Genomic DNA, 18,118 nt, shown 5'->3' with positions numbered 1-18,118 from the left:
GCAATCCAACAACGCCCTCCTTCCATTCAGCGGGGCTGGGTTTACAGCAAGTCTTCCCTTCCCCCCAAAGGTTTTCTGTGTCTTCTCATTTGGGCACCATCAGTATACTGCAAATGCATAGGCCCTGCATAGGAAAGCCTGGCTCCCCATCACGTTATCTCGATGCCATTGTGCTCTTGCCTCTGCTTTGTAGACCACCGCTGAGTTGAAGTGGTGGGAGATCCTGGACAATGACAGAGGATGAATAGTCTGACTCAAGAGCAAATGAGGGTCTAGGATGGAGGAGGTCCCATAGAAAAACCCCAGATAGCTGCTGAATTTGTGGATGAAGTTTAAGCTGCAGTATGCCAGGCTGCTGCTATTACTATCAACCTTTACATTACATTAGCGTTCTGTGGACTTTGATGAAAGATGAAGATGCTATTATGCCAGGTACTGGACAAAGAAAGCACTGATAATCCCTGTCCCCGATAGCTCATGTTCTGGAGATCTGAAGGGAGGCAGCAGATGGAGGATGCCCAGGAGAGAAAGAGAGAGGGGGCAGCAAGGGGATTATGCACAAAGCAGCCGTCTCAGCTGTCAGGTGGATTAGCTCCAAGGCCAATCTCCAGGCAAGGGGTAGGGTTGGATGTGCTGGCCCAGCCAGGGTGCTCAGACCAAGGTTGGGACACCTGGAGTTCAGCTCTCCTGTGCAGCGTGGGCTGCACAACCCAGGGATGGCTGGGCTGATCTAATGTTATGCTCAGAGATGAGCCTGTTGTGCTCACACAACGCCCAGCACAGTGGGGCTTGGTGCCAGCACTTGGCCACCACGAGCCATTCCCCCCTCCCTGCCCTTGCTGCAGTGCCCAGGGAGCACGGCTACTCATCTGGGGTCCGGCAGCCCAAGGGGTGCACTAAAAAGGAGCCACATGGGTCTGTGGCTCTGCCCCTTTGCAAAGAAACCAGGTCTCCGCAGTAACTCTATGGGCTGGCAGTGAAGCTCACCGTGAGCTGTGGACAGCCACGTTCAGCCCATCCATAGGGAGGTTGTAACCAGGCATGGGACCAGAGGGAAAATACCCCAAGCCTTGCACCTCCCCCTGCACACAACTGCATTCCTCTTCCTTCCTTCCCAGAAGAGCAGATTTCTTTAGCAGGAGATGCCGTTGGGAGACCAGCATCCCCTGCAAGTCTGGCCCTTGCTATAAGCTCAGCTCGACTAAAAACAGTCCCCAGCAGTGCTGCAGGTCTCTGTCTCACCTGGTGCAGCGGCCTCTTCCCTCGGGGGCTCACAAACGGACCTGGACTACTAAGGGACAGGGTCTGCTGGCTAATTCATGCCTCCCGCTGGCTCAGAGAAAGGATGGAGAACATTGAGCGCAGCACCCCAGAAAGGAGGTGTGGGGCGGCACCTCCTCAGCACCCTCCTCCTCCCTGTCTGGGCTCGGGCTCTGGTCCCTCCATGGGGCATGCGAGAGAAAGACCAAATGCCCGATCTGCATTTCACTGCAAAGAGACACGTGGGCAGCGGCTTGAACTCTTCCATTGCTTTTATTTCAGCTCTGTGTCAGCCTTTCCTTCATCACCGCTCTGCCGTCGTCGCCAGCGCAACTGGAGCGAGGACAGTTATTTCATCCCAGAAAATGACCGAGTCTCACATGAAGCAAGACAGAGAAAATGCACCTGTCCAGAGCAGCCTACCTCGGAGCAGGGTGGCACCCCCCTGGTTGGCACTGCCAGCGCTGGACCGGCATCCCGGTGTGGTCAGAGGTGAACCTTGCTGCAAGGGTGTGGGCAACCCAGCACGACTCCCCAGCAATGTGTGCACAGGGGGTGTTACCAATAGCTTTGGGTCAGTGTGGGACAGTATTATTCAGTCCCATAAACTTTGAGAACCAAATGGCAGCCCGGATCAGAGCTGGCCATGGCCCCAGTGCGAAACCAAGCCCACCCGCGCACTGTCCATCACCGGGTAGGCTCCTGCTCTCTCGCGCACGATGGGTGAGCAGGGAACTAGCAAGACACCTTCTCCTGCAGTACAGACGGAAAAAGCCACCTCTAGTTTGTCAGCAGGAATGAAGGTAGAAAAGGCAGAGAGAGACCAGGCACTCCCGAGCTGAAAACATGCGCTGGAGGGATCCGGCGGCCGGATTTGGAAACTCTTCTCCCCTCTTCTCTTGCTTTGCTGAGAAGCAAAGATCTTGCTGGCTCTCCTTCCGGGCAGCTCACGCTCCAGGCACTCAAGGCAGCTGGACATGCTCTGCCCTGCCAGGCAGTACGGTCATTTCTCTGCGTGTCCTCCCCCAAGGACTGCAGGAGATCTCGCCCGTGCCCTCTGCCCCTCCTTCCAGTCGGTCTGACACGATCCTTATGCACGATCGTGCTGCTTGTGCTTTGCCCCTCGCTGGCCTGTCTGGAGGTAGAAGCCAGCTCCCGTCAGACCCGCTGCGATTCCTGTGGGCCTGGAGATGCCTCAGGAAGCAGGCAGGAAAATGGCTCAGGCCCCCAGCCTTGAGGGTCCTCAAGGATCAGCCATGTAGCAATGCCTAGGACTCCAGGGTGCAAATGCCCCCAGAGGTTTTGTGGCCCCTCCTCACCTTCGCTAAAGGCCAATTGGTAGAGCAGTCCCCGTGCCAGGGCGGGTGGCAAGGAACTGAACTGCAATGGCAGTGGCTTTGGTTGGGAGCGAACCCAGTGCCCGGCTTTCTGGCCGCTATACGTTAATGCATGGCACGTGGAGAGGAAGATATGTGGCACTTGAGCTCTTGCGGGTAGGAGACCGATGGCCCCATTTTCTGGGCAGAGGAGGTCAAGAGAGGCAATGAGATCCCCCATGGGGCCAGGCTGGCCCAAAACAGCCAGGACGGGAGGATGGCTTTTCATTGCTCATGTTTCATGCTCGAAGGCCTGGGTTATAATCAGGGGACTCCCTGCACCTGCTGACAAAGGGGCAGTTTCATCGCTGAGTCGGTGCCATGGTCTGCCCCTGCCCCCCTCCATGCCCTACAGCCGGGGGCCTGGCTAATGCAGCAGCAGAGCCATTGGGTCCAACAGACGCAGCTTCTGTAGAGACATCCCTTTCCCACTGTAGAGACGTCATCACCAGGGTGGCCAGGTTGTTCCCCCAAACTGGGACGCGGCCCCCACCCCAGGAACATGGGGAGGGGCTGGGTTTTGGCCGGGCCTCCGAGCAAGAGCCGTGGGGGAGCCTTGTTCCCCGCGGCACTTTTGTTGCCAGACGAAGTATAAACCTTTTCCCCTTTCTCCGCGTGTTTAGCTCGCAGGAAGTGTACGAGGTAGTGTGAACACAGCTGTGCTTTTGTGCAAGTGAGGGGCAGCAGGGCCAGCCTGGGGACACACCTCTGGGGCCGAGAGCAAAGAAAGCACGAAGGACAAGCTTGCTTCTGAGACCCCGATAGACATATCGCCAGTGACGCAGTCCAGCCCAGCGGGCAGGTGCCGTTCTCCCCGCCCAGAGGCATCTTTAATGCTGCATGGTGGGTTCCCATGCATCTGTACAAGCAGCGTGGGGCGCTGGCTTGGCATACAGGAGCCGCCAGCGTCATGATTGGGGCCCCCACATGCAGAGGCCCTTGTGAATCGGCAGTGCCAAGTTGCATATCTGCAGGATGGAAAAAGACCCCGATCAAAAGAAAGGAAACTGAGTCCATTCACCAAAGCCACATCACCTCTTACACAGAGCTGCCTGGTCCTTGCCTCTCCCGGGCTGAACCTGGTGAGAGCATCATCCATGACACCAACCATTCGCAAGGCATCCTGTTCCTCTTCTTCTTTTATATGGGTTTCTAATACATGTGAGCAAGGAAGCAACGTGGAGATGAATCCCCTTATCTAGAACACTTGGTGGCTGCAGGAATGGATGCACTCCGATACACACACACGCACACACTCCACATATCAAAAAAATGCCACGGTCCAAAACTAAGATGACTTAAAAACCAAGTTAAAAGGCCAGGTCCTCCGTTGGCTTTTATCCTTCATTAAGAGCAAGAAGATTACCTGAAATCATGATTTGTTTTCCATATTCTGCCTGAGTTCACTTTAACATCCCAATCAACAGCTGCATCGGGGAGATCTGCAGGGGAGCTTTAGGCTCTGGAAGGGAAAATTATGGCCTGTTTATTTTTCTTTCTAATTAGGGAATTATTTCAATTTTTTTTTTTCTTGTCTTTTGGTTTCCAGTTGCACGAAAGAAAGTTCAAGGAAGATTTTGCCCTGAATGCGTCATCGTCTTTGTTCCTCCACGTTCCACCCTTTTTCCCTCCAGATTGTCAAAGCCGAGAGGTCGGGAGTGGAGAAGAATACATCCCTTCTGCTCTGCTTTTGCATATCCCACTACAAACTTCCCATCGTTGGGCTCCATTTGGAAATCTTTGCCTTTTTCTCTCAGAAACAGGGCTCCCCCACAACGGCCTTTGCAAAGGACAGAGTTCTGGCCCGAGACACGGACACTGGCTGGGGAATGCCGTTGTAGCATCAAGACGGTTTGGTAAGGGAGTCGAGTTGCACTGGTTTTTTCGGACCAGCGGAGCAAAGGCTTCTGAAGGAACCCTCTTCTGAGCTGCTCTTGCACAGATAGTAGAAAAAAATGACACAAGGGAACCAACAGACACTTCAGCAGGTCGGGCCCGTTCCACCCAGCAAGGGCCAACGGTGCACCCACGCATGCATGTGCATAGCCAGCTTGCTACGGTTTGGTGATAGGGCCAAAATTAGGGAGGGATGTGGGGGGCAAAGATGCAAAGAAAAAGCCAGGGAGACAGGGACCAAGGCAGGACGTTCCCTTGGAGCGCTAAGAGCCAGGCGGATACGTAATCTAATCATGTCACTTAGAGTTGCACCAAAATGAGAAGTGGGAGTAGCAGTCAAAGTTTTCAGTGGCTGGGAAGAAAAAAACCCAGAATGCCTCGGTGGACGTGGGAGAGAGCAGGAGACGTGAAACGTTGGCTGCTTTGCTTTTGCTCGAGCGTGTAGAGAAGTGGCTTTAAACATACTGTTCCTTAGGACAGATGTGCGGTGCCCGGGAACCAGGGGGCGGGCAGCAGATGGAGACATCGGCATGGTAAGGATAAAGGTCTTCTGGGAGGTAGGACAAGGGGTTATAGACAGGGGAGATCTTCTCCAAAGGCTGCTCTTGACGTGAGTAACAGCAGGTCAAGCGATCACGCGCATCCGGTACTGCTGAGTGACACTTTCCAAAGGTCTGAAACGGAGAGCAAGAGTCAGTGAGCAAGATCCCGGAGACGAACCGTGCAACACGCACAGCTGCCCAACGCCCTGGGAGGTGCCCTGGAAGGGCAGAGAGGTGCAGGGAAAAGCAAAGCACTCTCTTACAACTCTACTTTTATTTCACATGGCATCTGGGGCCATTCTGTGGTTGAACAATTTCCACCTCAGCTTCCCAAAACGCCCCTTTACTGTGTGCAAATGTGGACTCAAGACTAGTTTGCCCCCAGTCCTGCAGCAGCTCAATGCAATCTTACTATAAGGAGATAACAGAGGGCCTCAACACTGGGGACAGACAGGTCATGCCTCATCTGTCCAGATGCTGGGTTTTAGCTAACCCTTCTGGGCTGGCTGTTGCTGCAGGCAGAGGACCAGGCTGGATGGGCGTTGAGTTTGGTCCAGTCTGACAATTCATGTGCTGTGTGAAGACAGTATTTGTACGGCCAGGCTTTGATGGCAGACTGGATTGTTGTCCAGGCACTTACTTTTATGCACCTGAGCAATCCCACTGACGGCACCCAGCCTGGTCACCTGCACTAAGCTAATGTGGTCCCTTATTGAGGCCAGTCTCTAGAGAGCTGAGTTCCTGAGTCTGTGGCGTTTGCTTTGATGTTAGGTCATCTGGAAGGGAAAAACCAATCCATCTGCCCTCCATAAAATGGAGGGAAAAATAATGCATCATTTCTTTGCCGCCTGGTGCTATCAGATTCAGGGTTTTGTTTTGGTTTCGTTTTGTTGGGTTTTTTTGCAAGCCCCGAATGAAAAGCAAAGCCCTCAAATGCCAAGGTGCTGGGGTGTGGGGTTATTATGCACAGCTGGAACAACAAGTAATAATCAAAGTGCATTTGTTTCAGCGTGAAATCACAGAGGTCATTCCTGCCAAGGTTTATCCAAAACCCAATGGGAAGCTTGACAGCTTTCAGGGCTCTCTCATGCCCTTTTGCTCCAGGGAAGGGGGTGTGTGGTGCTTGCAGTTAGCAGAATACAAAGTCCTCTCCCTCCCAAGCCTTGGTGGAAGGGGTCTTTGGCTTTCTTGCCCCGTCTAGTGCTTTGAAGCCCTCTGAGCTGGTCTTAGTGAAGCATCTAGTAGGGACACGAGCCTTATTTCAGGCCCCACTGCCTCACCCATGCATGTTTCCCAGCCCCTCTTGCTTCACAAGCTTTTGCCTCCCATGTAAGCGGATGTGACTGGCGTTAAAGCTGCACCTTGCCATTACAGCTGGGCGACACAGATCTTGCTGCTTTCATCTTCCAGCCATGCACCAGCTCCGTGGGTCTGGCTTTTGCTGGGGAGGGAGTTCTTGGCTGACTGGCTGCAAGCCTCTAAAGGGAGTTTGTGTGTGGGCTTGGGAGTGTCACGCCCTCTTGCCTTCCCTCTGAAGCACACGAGTGTATTGCGCAAAGCATAACACGCTCGTGCCTCAACCCATCCGCATCTCTGTTATTCCAAAACCCGGGCCTCTTCAGTTGAGAAACGTTTGGGGCAGGAACCATGTCTTCATCACAGACGTGTTACAAAACCCAGTGCAACAGTGCTGCGATCGAGACCCCTAGGTGATCCCACCGCATAAGAGCGGCAGGGTAAATATTTCTATCTGTGTGGGACGGTACAATCCCTCGGGGGTGTGGGGCCCCATTTACCCAGCTTGATTGTTCCCCATTGTAATGGGATAACCAGGGCTTGGGCTGTAATAGAAATTTATCAGCTGGGGGCTGTTCCCTGCGTGACTCGGATACTACAAAGGCTGCTAGAAACAGAGCCTCCTTCTCAGTGTGCTTTTAAAGCCATCCCAAAATGGATGCACTTATCTGTGCCAGCACACAATGAACCATTCGCATGCAGGAGAAATCTGGGCTGTGTAATGGGAACAGAAGAGGAGCAGAGAGAGGGAGGAGGAGAAAGGAGACAAATGTGGTCTCCAGCTTTGGCAAGTTGTTTTCAGGCCTTTTGTACATCCTGGTGTGCAGAGGGGTGGAGATCGGGGTGTCAAGACAGCAGCACAGGCCTGCCTGCAAAATGCAGCCCTGTGGGTTTGCAAACATCTGGAGCTGTCACGTGCTGTCCTCAGCTTGCCTGGGGAGCCAGGAGGAGCTGTAGGTCTGGACAGCCTAAAGGCAGCATGTCCACTCTGCAACAGGGGCTTAAAGCCCATTTTGGATGGATCGAAGGAGTGTTTTTTTCCTTTGAAGCCCTCTCTTATAATCCCCACAGTGCCTCCAGCTGACGCCAGCCTCAGGGAGTCTGTTTCTTGGGAGAAAAAGCCTGAAGGAACAGAACAAGCTGCTTGGAGCCACGTGCCGCCAGGGCCTGGGTAGATATTCCAGCGCAACGCTTGGGAAAGTTATGTCAAAAACAAAATGCCACTAATGATTTATTGACGGCTCCGCAAAGAAGAGCTCAGGAGAGAGATGGGTAGCAAGCCAGAGAACCGAGTGTCCTCAGAACAGCAGTAGGGGGAAGAGGAGAGGCAGGAGGGATCAGCTGTTATAGGGCAGCCTGGCTCCAGGAAATATGGGAGGCGAATTGTGCCGAACCTTGGGAAAACAGCGTCTAGAGTGGGGCCGCAGGGAGGGCTGCAAGTGTATTGTCTGAGCCACTTAAAGCAGTAGTGAAGGGCTTGCTAGCATCCTCCTAGCTACTACAGCCTCATTAAAGTCTGCTGCACAAAGCCCCCTGATCATAGACACATGCCTTGTCCCCCCTACATCAGCTGGGGCTGCTGCACAGCTAGTCTAGTGCTTTTTTTCCCCCCTGGCTGTGTTAGAATAAATAGAGACCTGGGAGAAGCCAAAGCTTAAGTGTTCAGAGCACAAGAGAGCACTCAGACTCCAGGCTCAGGGTCACGCCGCCATCTGCTAGCACAAAAGCAAAGTCATTTGAGCCAGGGAAAGGTCTGCAGATATAGGTGCCATCACACAGCTTGCAGGAAGGCATGCACAGGAAATAGCAAGTGTGGCTGGACAAGGACAACACAGAGCTGACCAGCAAAATACACCCACAGCCTGCCCAGATCATGCACACTCCCTCTCCCTGCCTAAGCCCCTGACCCAAACACAGCAACCTCCCTAAAAACAACCCCACCATATAGAGAAGTAGCTACACTCTCCTCCCTCTTTATAGCCCAGCTCATTTTCTTGATCAAGCTCACCTGGAAGCCACTTCCTCCCCTGCCTGGCAGCTGAGCTCATATATTTGGGAGGCAACACCTGATAGGGGTTTGGACCTTTATCCTGAATTAAAGAGGTAAGGGTTTTGTGCATTTTCCTAGATGCAGCCTACTCAGACTAGGGTGTGTCTGTAGAAAGATGAGTAGGACATAGGCAGGTGCATGCAGTCACACATTGCTCTAGCAATGCTTGTAGGGTATTGTCACTTCTGCATCACAGGCAGCAAGGGGCAGAGCACAGGGCTGGGGGTAAATAGGTATGTTGTAGCTGGCTGCACAAAGGGGTCCATTGCCATGGAGAGAGGTGGTGCGGAGCAAACCTAGCGTGGGGCAGGCATCGGCTTTTGGAAATGGTTAAGGCAGGGCGGTGTGAGGAGTTGGGCTAGTGTAGGCCAGGAATAGGAGAAGCCTGGAGTTAAAAGGACCAGAGGGAGCTAGAGGGAATGTGCCCTGAAATGCTGCTAAGCTGGGGCAGGGAAAAAGAGGGGGTAAGTTAGGCACCCTAGATCATACTGAGCAACCAGCGCCAGGGCTGCAGGAATTGGTGATTAGCTAGCGTAAGGGCATCACAATGAGGCTGGAGCATGGGCCCTGAGACCTCATGTAGCCTATGAGAACACCTTGAGTTGTCCAGGGAAGCAGATGACCCCTCTCAGCCCAGAAGGGTCTGCTGTGCTAAGCCCTGAGAAGTGGGCCTGAGTGACCCCCGGGCGCAAAGCAGAGGGCTCCAGGCTCCCCTGCTGAAACGCCAAAGGAGCTGTAGGGACTGCAAGTGAGATTCAGCCCTGTGTTGATTCATGTATCTAAGAGCTGGTGCCCTCGGATGCTCTCCCTGCTCCCAGAGTGACTTTTCCGGAGCTGAGTTTCCCTCTAACCAAGTTTGAAATTAAATTCTAGCTAATGAGCTAATTAAATGGTACTGGCACATCCTTCTTCCCCACTCCCCACGTCTCTCCCCTCTGAAGCAGCTCTATATAACACTTCATTATCTATTTCCCCCTCCTAATGTTATTGTAATGCAGAAGATTAAGCAGGTTATCAAAGACCTGTCCATTGCAAACAGCTCTGTGCGTTGTTTGGAAAGGGGGATCTGCCCGATAGCATTTCAGAGTGCACATTTTCCACCTTGCCCTCTCTCTTCCCACTTCTCCTGCACATTGGAGCTGCTTTTGCACCTGAAAGTGTGCCCTTAAGCACAGTTATGAATGCTGTGAGCTGTACTTCCTTACAACCTGCTAATATCTGATGCATTGACCCTTCTCTGAACACCCCCAGGCTCTGGCTGGGGTGATGGAGGGAAAGCAGTGAAACGCTCTGTCAAAGTCTCGGCATTTCATCTGCTTCATTTACATGACATTCAGAACCAGGAACGATGAAATACCTGGAGATTTGGTTAGGCTGCTTTGTCCCATGGGGTCTTACCCCAAACCCTGTCAGTGAGGGCCATTTAACTATCTCCTGCCATACCCGACTCAGCTATTCAGTGCTCTCCAATACCACTGAGTTCACAGAGGAGCCCAATAGTGAGCAGCACTAGTAAGCTATTATCTTCCAGTGGACAAGGCACTGGGAGGAAGACCCAACATATGTGTTTTGCTAGTGTGTTGCCTGCTTCCCCTGTTAGAGCCAGCTCCTCTGTCCCTGGAGGGGGACTAGCATTCAGGCCCATTACTGCTCCACCTCTTTTGCTAAAGTGTGTTGGTGCAATTTGAACCCAGGAACTAGAGCAACGCAGCATCCAACAATGAGAGGCAACTCCAGTCATTGCTAGCAGTAGAGGCTTGTCAGCTAGCGGACTCACTGCAGGGGCCGGTCAACCCCCAGAAGTAGCTGATCCTTAGAGGGGGAGGTTTGGGGACCTAGGTCTGGACCGAGGGAAGGGGGATGGCTCGTCTCACCTGTGGGGCAAAGGTCCCAAATGAGGGAAATGTCACCTGCTGGATTGCTCCCTACAGCTATGCTGCCTGTCGGTCTGCCCTGCTGGCTCTGATAGACCTGCAGTGTCCAAGAAGTGGCGGCACCTTGAGGGGGTAGCGCCCTGGGTTGGGATGCCGTGTACTCCGTGGCTTCTGCTTGCGCCTGGTGCGTCTAGATCAGGTGTGTCCACGCGCTCCCCACCGCCTGGACGCAGCCACGAGACCCCGGCCCAGCACGGCTCGGAGAGTTGCAGGGAGGGATACAGTCAGACCCGCTGCATGGACCCGAACAGGGCTGAGAGCCACCCAGCTCCAGGATGCCATTACACCCCGGCTCGGTGACGAGGGCTGTTTGGTGGCCTGCATCAGCTCAGCGTGGGGGTGGCACCCAATCACTGCAGCTGGCACCCACCAGACCCCCTAGCTCTCCATCTGGGCAGGGAAGCTGAGGCCTGCGTGGACCTCGAATGGGGAGGCCAGACCCCTCTCTGCCCCAGACAGGGCAGGGTTGGTGCATGGGGGGCTGGCAGAGAGGCTCAGCCTCCAGGACTGATGCTCATCCCTTCCCCGCCACCAGCCCAGCTGACACACAAGGGAGAGGAGGAGAAAAGCAAAGGCCCCGACTTACTGTCCACTCTGGCTCGTTACGTCTATGAAGACCTTGATCCTCATTCTGGGCACGGGGGCAGGCGAGACACCGCAAGAGAGACAGGTTACCGCGCCGCACCGAGCTGGCCAGCCGCAGACGCCCCGGCCCGGGGCTGGCCGTGTTACAGCAGGGTGGCTACAGGGCACCTTCCAGGGCAGGGAAACCACGGGGTCCACAGTGCAGGCAGGCTGCCCCAGCCACCGCTCTCCTGTCCCTGCTGACGTGTGGGCAAGGCACCTGGGCCAGATCCAGGTCTCCCAGCCACGCTGCAAAGCCACGGCCCGCAGGCTGCTGCTCACCCCGCTCCCCTCACCCCTGCCCCTTCCCAGCCCAGGTCTCTGCATAGTCCTGAGCCTGCAGTGCCGCCCCTCCACAGTGACCAGGGCTTTGCCGTTGGGATTGACACCCCCGGACGGTTTTATGTCTCCTTGAGACTCCGCACCTTCCTTCACCCGTGGCCTGTGGCCCTCATCCCTGCAGCCGTGCCCTCCCTCTCAGAAGCTCCCAGTCCTCTGTCCCTGTCTCCTCCCGGGGGCCGGCATCCTGGGGACCCACAGCCCTCCCGGGGGTCCATTTGAATGGCACTGAGATGCCCACCAGGGTAGAGACGCACAGGTAGGATGGCTCCTCTGATGGAGGGGCCCTACATGGTCAGCTGGGATCCAGCTGCAGGTGCAGCAGCACGGAGAGTCCTGACACCTGCCTGCTTGGCTAAGGATGGTGGTGGGGGAGCTCAGACAGGAGGGCAGGGGGTGGATTGGCTTCCTGTGCTGGCTCAAGCAGGGGTAACAGCTGCTTTGGGCATGGAGGAGTCTTCCCCTGGGGCTGGGGCAAGTAGACCTTGCTAGAGGCACGTCTCTTCTGGGCTCAGCAGCATCTTTAGGCTGGGCTCCCTGCCTCCCATGGAGAGAGCTGCCACAGGGCCTCTGTGCCAGGGTCCTGAGGATGGTGGTGGGAATGCACTGGGCATTTCCAGGACCTCAGGTGTCCCCTGCCCAGTGACAACCTATGGCTGCAACAAGCTTAACTGGGACTTGTCTGTAGTGGTTTTCAGTGCGGCTCCTCTCCCAGGCCCCTGCTGCTGGCTGCCCATGGCTAGCCCCAGCCCTCTGTCCCTCTTCCCTGCATGTCTCTGCTCCCTGTCTCCTGCCCGCCACTCACAAGATTTGCACATCAAAGGGTTATCTGTGCCATACAGAGCCCTGAACTAACCACATGCATCACAGCTCATTGTTGCACGGACCCAATTAGCAAACTTATCAGCAGTTTCCCAGCTCTTCCTATGGCTCCAATCCCCGTGCAGCCAGACTGGCTGTGCCCACCCTACACAGCAACCACTCGGGTCCGTACCAAACTGCCCGGCGACCTTCCCCGATGAAGGTCCTGGTTCCCTGGACTCAGCCCCTCAAGCTGCTTCCTCCCCTACCCCACCGGGAGCACCCAGACAAGTCTGGTTGGTCTCCAGCATTTCCTGATGCCTAGAGAGATGGGCCAACACGGGTGGGAATGAAGGAGAGGGGAATGTGGAAGATGCTTGAGTGATGCTATAGGAGCTTCTTCCATTTGGTTGGCGGAGGGAAGAACTTCCTATGACATCATAGGAGATTAGACATAACTATCGCTCCTGAACCGGGCACCAGCTTTTAACGCCCCTGGCTCCCAGAGCTGCTTTGGATCTAGGGCTCTGGCCGGGACCAGTCTATGGGGAACGGGGCACTCTCCCCAGACAACAGGCCCACGCAGCTGCCTGCCCCCAGTCACTGGAGGCTGTGGGCGAGGGGAGGATACAACACACAGACCAGGAGGGAGAAAGTGGTTAGACAAACACCAGGGCAGAGAAAGCGGCTCTGAAACCAGTGGACAAAGGGGCAGGGCAGGCGAGGGCTGCAGCATCTCACACGGGTGATTGAGGAGCTGCAGAGCCCTGCTATGGGATGGGATAAACACCCACGCAGAGCGGGGCCAAGGGTTAGTGATAACACTCGCATGCTTGGGGGAGGTCAGGGGGAGGGGTGGAGGTGTCTCCTCTTACAGCAGACAGAGATGTGTGCATACATGTGCACCCGCACACCCACGTGGTGCCCAGGGCCACGGGGTCCCCTCCCGCGGCAGGGCAGCTGTGGGGGGGAAGGAGGGCCAAGAACGGGCCATTGCGTGCGGACAGCACGCGGCTCTTTCAAACCCCAGCAGAGCCCGTGCCCTGCCGTGACCACCCGCACCCCCCCAGACCCTGTGGCAGGCAGGGGCATCTCACTGGCCGGTGTCCAACCCGCCTTTCACTTCCCACCTCGCACCGTGCTGCCCCTCATCTATGCCACCTCCTGCCTTCAGGGTCCCGGGCCATCATGAGCATGCCTAGGGCGCTGACCCCAGCCCCCCACCTCCCCATTGCTTTCTCACTCCTTCCTCCCTCCAGTCCCCCCATCCTGCTCTCCTCACCTGCCTTCCCTCAGAGCTCTCTGTAACCCTAGGGAGTTGCTCCCAGGCGGGGGAAGCCCTGGGGAAACTCTCCCGGGTGTCTCTGGGGACACCCGGCCTCCTCTGTCACACAGCTCAGCATCGCGCCGAGAGGCACCCTGGCCGCAGCCTGCCCGCCCCGCCAGCCAAACCACCCACCCACCCACCGACAGATATAACCCCCCAGCTCACCTCTGCGCAGGACCCAAAGCAAAAGGGGGTGCGCCATGCTGCTTGCAAGCTGCGTGCAGGCCACGCCAGGGAGCAGCCGCGGCGGGGAGCATGCAACACCGGGTGGGGGTAAGAGGGAGCCATTGCACAGGGCAGGGGGAGCGCAGACGTCCGCAGGCGGGCAGGGGGCAGTTGTGTACCTTGAGGCCAGGATCGGAGGGGAAAGGCCTAGAGTGGCATGCGCTAGCGTAAGTGAGGCTGGATAGTTGCATACTCGACTGGGTCTCCGCCAGCACGGATGGAGCTCCGGGGGCTGGGCGACGAGGCCAGAGCGGCCGTGTCCAGCTCTGCATAGTGGACGTCACAGTCCTTGGTGCCAGAGTTCTGGAGGTCGGGCAGCGGCGAGGCGTGGACACACACGGGAGGGATGGGGGGAGACGAGGAGCCGGAGATGCCGGGGTGCGCGGGGGTGTACGGGGGGTCATGCCCAGAGGGGTGGGAAGATGGGGGATGTTAATGGAATGGGGGGGAGTGAATGGGGGAGAAAAGATAAAAAGAAACGGGGGAAGGAACAGTCAGTCAAACAAAAACCCCAAATCCAAGGGAGGATCAAGCAGCATTTTCCCTCCCTTGTTATCCAGCCCAGCCATTTAGGGCTCAAATGAGTCTCAGTGGAAACCCCCCCTCCCCCACCCAGCAACACCCCCCTCCCCAAGGTCTGCTAGGGCTGTGTCCCTACACCCCACAATCAGGTCTGAAAACGAACGTCCCTGCATCCCTCCAGGAGCGGAGGGGACCCAGAGGCTTCGCTCCAGCCCAGGAGAAGCGGGTGCTGCACCGGGATGGTTGGAGGCCTTGTGCTTCCCCCATGGCAAGGGCCGGCACCGCATGCCTGACACGCTTGGGGCAGGGGGCATCGCATCCTGTACTCCGAGAGGGAGCCCGCGCCTTACCACGACGAGAGCGAGGTCCTTCCTTCCCCCTACGCTGCCCATGATGCTCTGGGACTTGCTAGACTGCCGACTCTCCGGAGGGAGGAATGCCACTCCGAGATGTTTGCCAAGCACCTCGCCCGGCTAATGCTCAGGTAATGGATATTGTCTCTGGCGCGTCACTAAGGCGAGCTCCAAATTGCTTGGGAGTTTGGAGGAATGAGTGTGTTTCTGCGAACGGGGGCTTTTAAATTCCCTTCAGCTTATATTTATTTTGCTCCCTCGCAAATCTCCCTAATAGCACGAGCAAATCACAGTGCGCCGCGCTTCTCCCTTTGCGGCGAGGTTGACTGTAACCCACGAGCTCTTTTTCTTTCTGTTCCATATTTCTAATCCTGTCTGATTCGAGCTTTGTAAATAATGTTTAATAGATGCTAAAAGCCCCATGCTCTGATGACAGCATCTTGAAGGGTAGCCCCTCTAGCAGCATTTTCGGAGGGCTTGTATCCAAGAACGGCACGGAGGGAGGGATGCACCCCTCGTCTCTGATAGCTAGCTTCCACCCAAGTATCTCAACATTGCTCACCATCATTAATGAATTAAGCTCCCTGGGAGACTGCTCAGTTTTACAGACCCCATTTTATGGAAGGGGGAAAGAAAGGCATACAGAAAGGTGGAGATTTGTTTGCTGTTACTCAAGAAGAGACAGATCTAGGAACAGGACCGGGGTGTCCTGGCTCCCAGCCCCTTGCTCACTAAGGGAGCATCTTAGCATCCTCATATGGGCTTGGTCTTGGAAGTGGCAAGGACCAGCTGGCTCTTCCAGATTACTTTCTCACTGCCCGCCCCTTTCCTGATCCATCGCCGCACCTGGATCTTATGCAGAAGGCATTTAATTTGGAAATCATCCCCCCTCTTTTCCTGAACTCTTCTCAACCATTTACCAGCTGTGGCAAGGCAATTTTCAGAGCTGCATGGCTCTGCAATGAGCTGTGCTAATGCCTGTAGTCAGAAGGGGGGATTGATTGAGGAACTGCTCTGTCGCACTGCACTTGGTGGGGGTCTCCCTTGCTGGTCTATGGGGAGCAGGGCCCCTCCATCCCGTGGCATGATGGCGCATGCATGTGCATTGCTGGAAGGGTGTATGGTCTGGGGGCTCTTGCCCTGTGTGTTGAACTGTATTGTATAGGGCGTGTGTGTGTGCTTGCACATGTGTGTGCACTGTCATGACTTACAGAGCTTATGAAAGTGCCCCATGCAGGGGAGCATGTAGCTTGTGTGTACAGGGGGTCAAACACCAGTGGGTACAGGGGTCAAACACCATAGTTGGCAGAGTCTGTCTCCCCATTGCAGGTTGGAGGTGTGTGTTTAGCCAAAAGAGTCAAAGACGTCAGGCAGAACCCAGGGGCTGCGGGTGGCAGCTGCTGGGTGGAAGGAGGCCACACTGGGTGGTGAGACGAAGGGTTGGGGTTTGATCAAGTTCATCACTCCATTCCTATATCCTTCCCTGGCAGTGCTCACACTCCTCCACGGGCAGGAGATCAGAGGTGATGTGGCACACGTACACGGTACATGGAGGTCCAGGGGAGCCCTGGATGTGCTGGCTCCAGATCTGGGGCAGCAGAGCCCCATCAACATGATGCACCCAGGTTGATGGTCTCTGCTGAAACCCAGGCCAGAGCCACCAGGGAGGAGCCCTGCTCTGGCACTGCTGCATCCTGCCTTGGCCCAGGCCAAGACATGCAGGAATGGAAAGATATCAAGATGATGGCACTGAACAGCTTTGGTTTGGAGCTGGGTGATGCTAGCGCCCCACCCAGCAGCCAGACCCCTGCTCCACAGTGTAGATCCAGCTCTGCACTGGGTCACCTCTCCAGCCCTGCAGAGAAGCAAACCAAGCCATGGGGGGCCCATGCCCACCTTGCCCCTGCCTAGCCCAGCCAAGACCCTGGGAAGGGCTGTGCTGCAGCACTCTGCCAGCCCCTGGCTTGCTCCCACACGCTGCTGCTTTTTAGGAGCAGAAATTTATTACAAAATCAATAGTGGGGCTTGTATACAAGTCCTAATGTTGGCGCCAGCCAGTATGCTGCATAAATCACTGGCTCCAGCACCCCAGTAACTGCCCTGCAAGTTGGCAGGCATTGCCTCACTGTCCGAGCCATGAAGCCTTCCCGTCCCACCCATCACACCTCTGCTGCTATGCTTATTCCCCTCCGTCCACCCCTCACTAGCACACATTGCACGCATACACACATTGCACACACGCACACATGCACACAACTTTGTTCCCACACTGTTCCCACCGGCTCCACTGACTGTTGGGGAAGCTGGGAGAAGGACCCCGTGTTGGGGCTGTAGCCCAGAGCTGGGGCAGCCCCAGGCACCTTGGCTTGGGAATAACCTCTATGCAATGTGGGCTGAATCGAGGGGGTGCTGTCAAGAGCCAAATGCCAAACACCCCAAGAAGAGAGGAGGCCCCCAGGTCCTGAGCCAGGAGTGGAGCCTGTGCAGCTCCAAGCACAAGGAGGGTGATGGCCTGCCTGGGGGGGCACAGCTCCTCCTGCCCAGAGAGGGGGTCTGGGAAATAAGATGAGGTGCTAGAGATCCCCGGTAGCTGTGGGTGAGGCCAGGTTGCTCTCTGCCACCTCCATCCCCTCTCTCTGCCAGCCGCTCTCCTGCCCTCCCTCTCGTCTGCCGGTACCTCTCTCTTGCCTGGCCCCCTCGCTCTTCTCCTCACTAATCACTTCTGAGCTCGTCCTGGCTCTCTGAAATTGCCTTCCCCAGCAGAGGCTTTAATGCACAAATTGTGTTACCCCCAAAGGACGAGACCTCGTACAACTGAGTTGCGGCATCGGAAGCCCTTTCCTGACCCCCCAAAAGTCAAGCCTGTCTCCCTTGCAATGCCTTCCCCGCCGCCCTCCGGCAGACAGAGCGCCAGCACCACATGTCTGCGGTGCCCTCCTCCCCAGAGGAAGCCTGGGCTATCGGCAAGTCTATGCTTGAGCAAGCAGCTGCTTTGAGTGCTTCTCTGTGCCCCGCTCAGCCCACCCACCTCTGCCTACCCCAGGTGGAGGTGCTGGCAGCACGGCTGCAGGAGCCTGGCAGACCTGGTCACGGCTTGGTTACGGGAAGTGTCTGCAAGGCTGGTAGTGGGATGGGCAGGAGGCCACCTCGGCGGGTCCCTAGGCGAGATGGGAAAGCCAGAGCCAGCTCCTTCCTGAAGTGCAGCATGACGCACGCCCGTCCCTTCCATGATAACACAGCCAGCCGGTGTTATCTGTGCACCCCAAAGCCCTTGGCAGAGCTGGCACGGCTGGCACTGCCTGGCAGGGAACTCCCCCTGACATTCACCCGCTCAACAGCCCGGCTGCCTGACAGACAGCAGCGAGCCCCAGGGATGTGGGGCGGAAAGCGGGCAATGGAGGCTGGGATCACACCCAGGGCTGATGGGCAGGGCTGGCTGGAGGACTTCCCCTTGGGACTGCAGGGTCTCGGGGAGGAGGGTTATGCTCCGCGGCTGCACTGGCCAGGACTGGGAGGAGCAGGAAGAACAGGGCTTGCAGCGGAGCAGGCAGGGAGGAGGCGGATGGTTGCTTT

The 18,118-nt window shown here is 56.2% G+C and overlaps 1 protein-coding gene across 1 annotated transcript in view; it reads right to left on the bottom strand.

The window, feature by feature from the left end:
* Positions 1–1,517: 1,517 nt before the first annotated feature.
* LOC109291452 overlaps positions 1,518–18,118 on the bottom strand; it is a 32,500-nt gene continuing 15,899 nt past the window's right edge. Inside the window, exon 5 of the mRNA XM_019508502.1 lies at positions 1,518–5,206. Within this exon, the coding sequence (XP_019364047.1) occupies positions 4,988–5,206 (219 nt within the window). The 3' untranslated portion in view covers positions 1,518–4,987. The remainder of the gene's footprint in view (positions 5,207–18,118) is intronic.

Source organism: Gavialis gangeticus, unplaced genomic scaffold (genome assembly GCF_001723915.1).
Source record: "Gavialis gangeticus isolate Ggan-Ray unplaced genomic scaffold, GavGan_comp1, whole genome shotgun sequence".
Taxonomy (NCBI): domain Eukaryota; kingdom Metazoa; phylum Chordata; order Crocodylia; family Gavialidae; genus Gavialis; species Gavialis gangeticus.
Note: the sequence above shows the minus strand (reverse complement) of the source record. Positions and strands in the feature narration are given on the sequence as shown.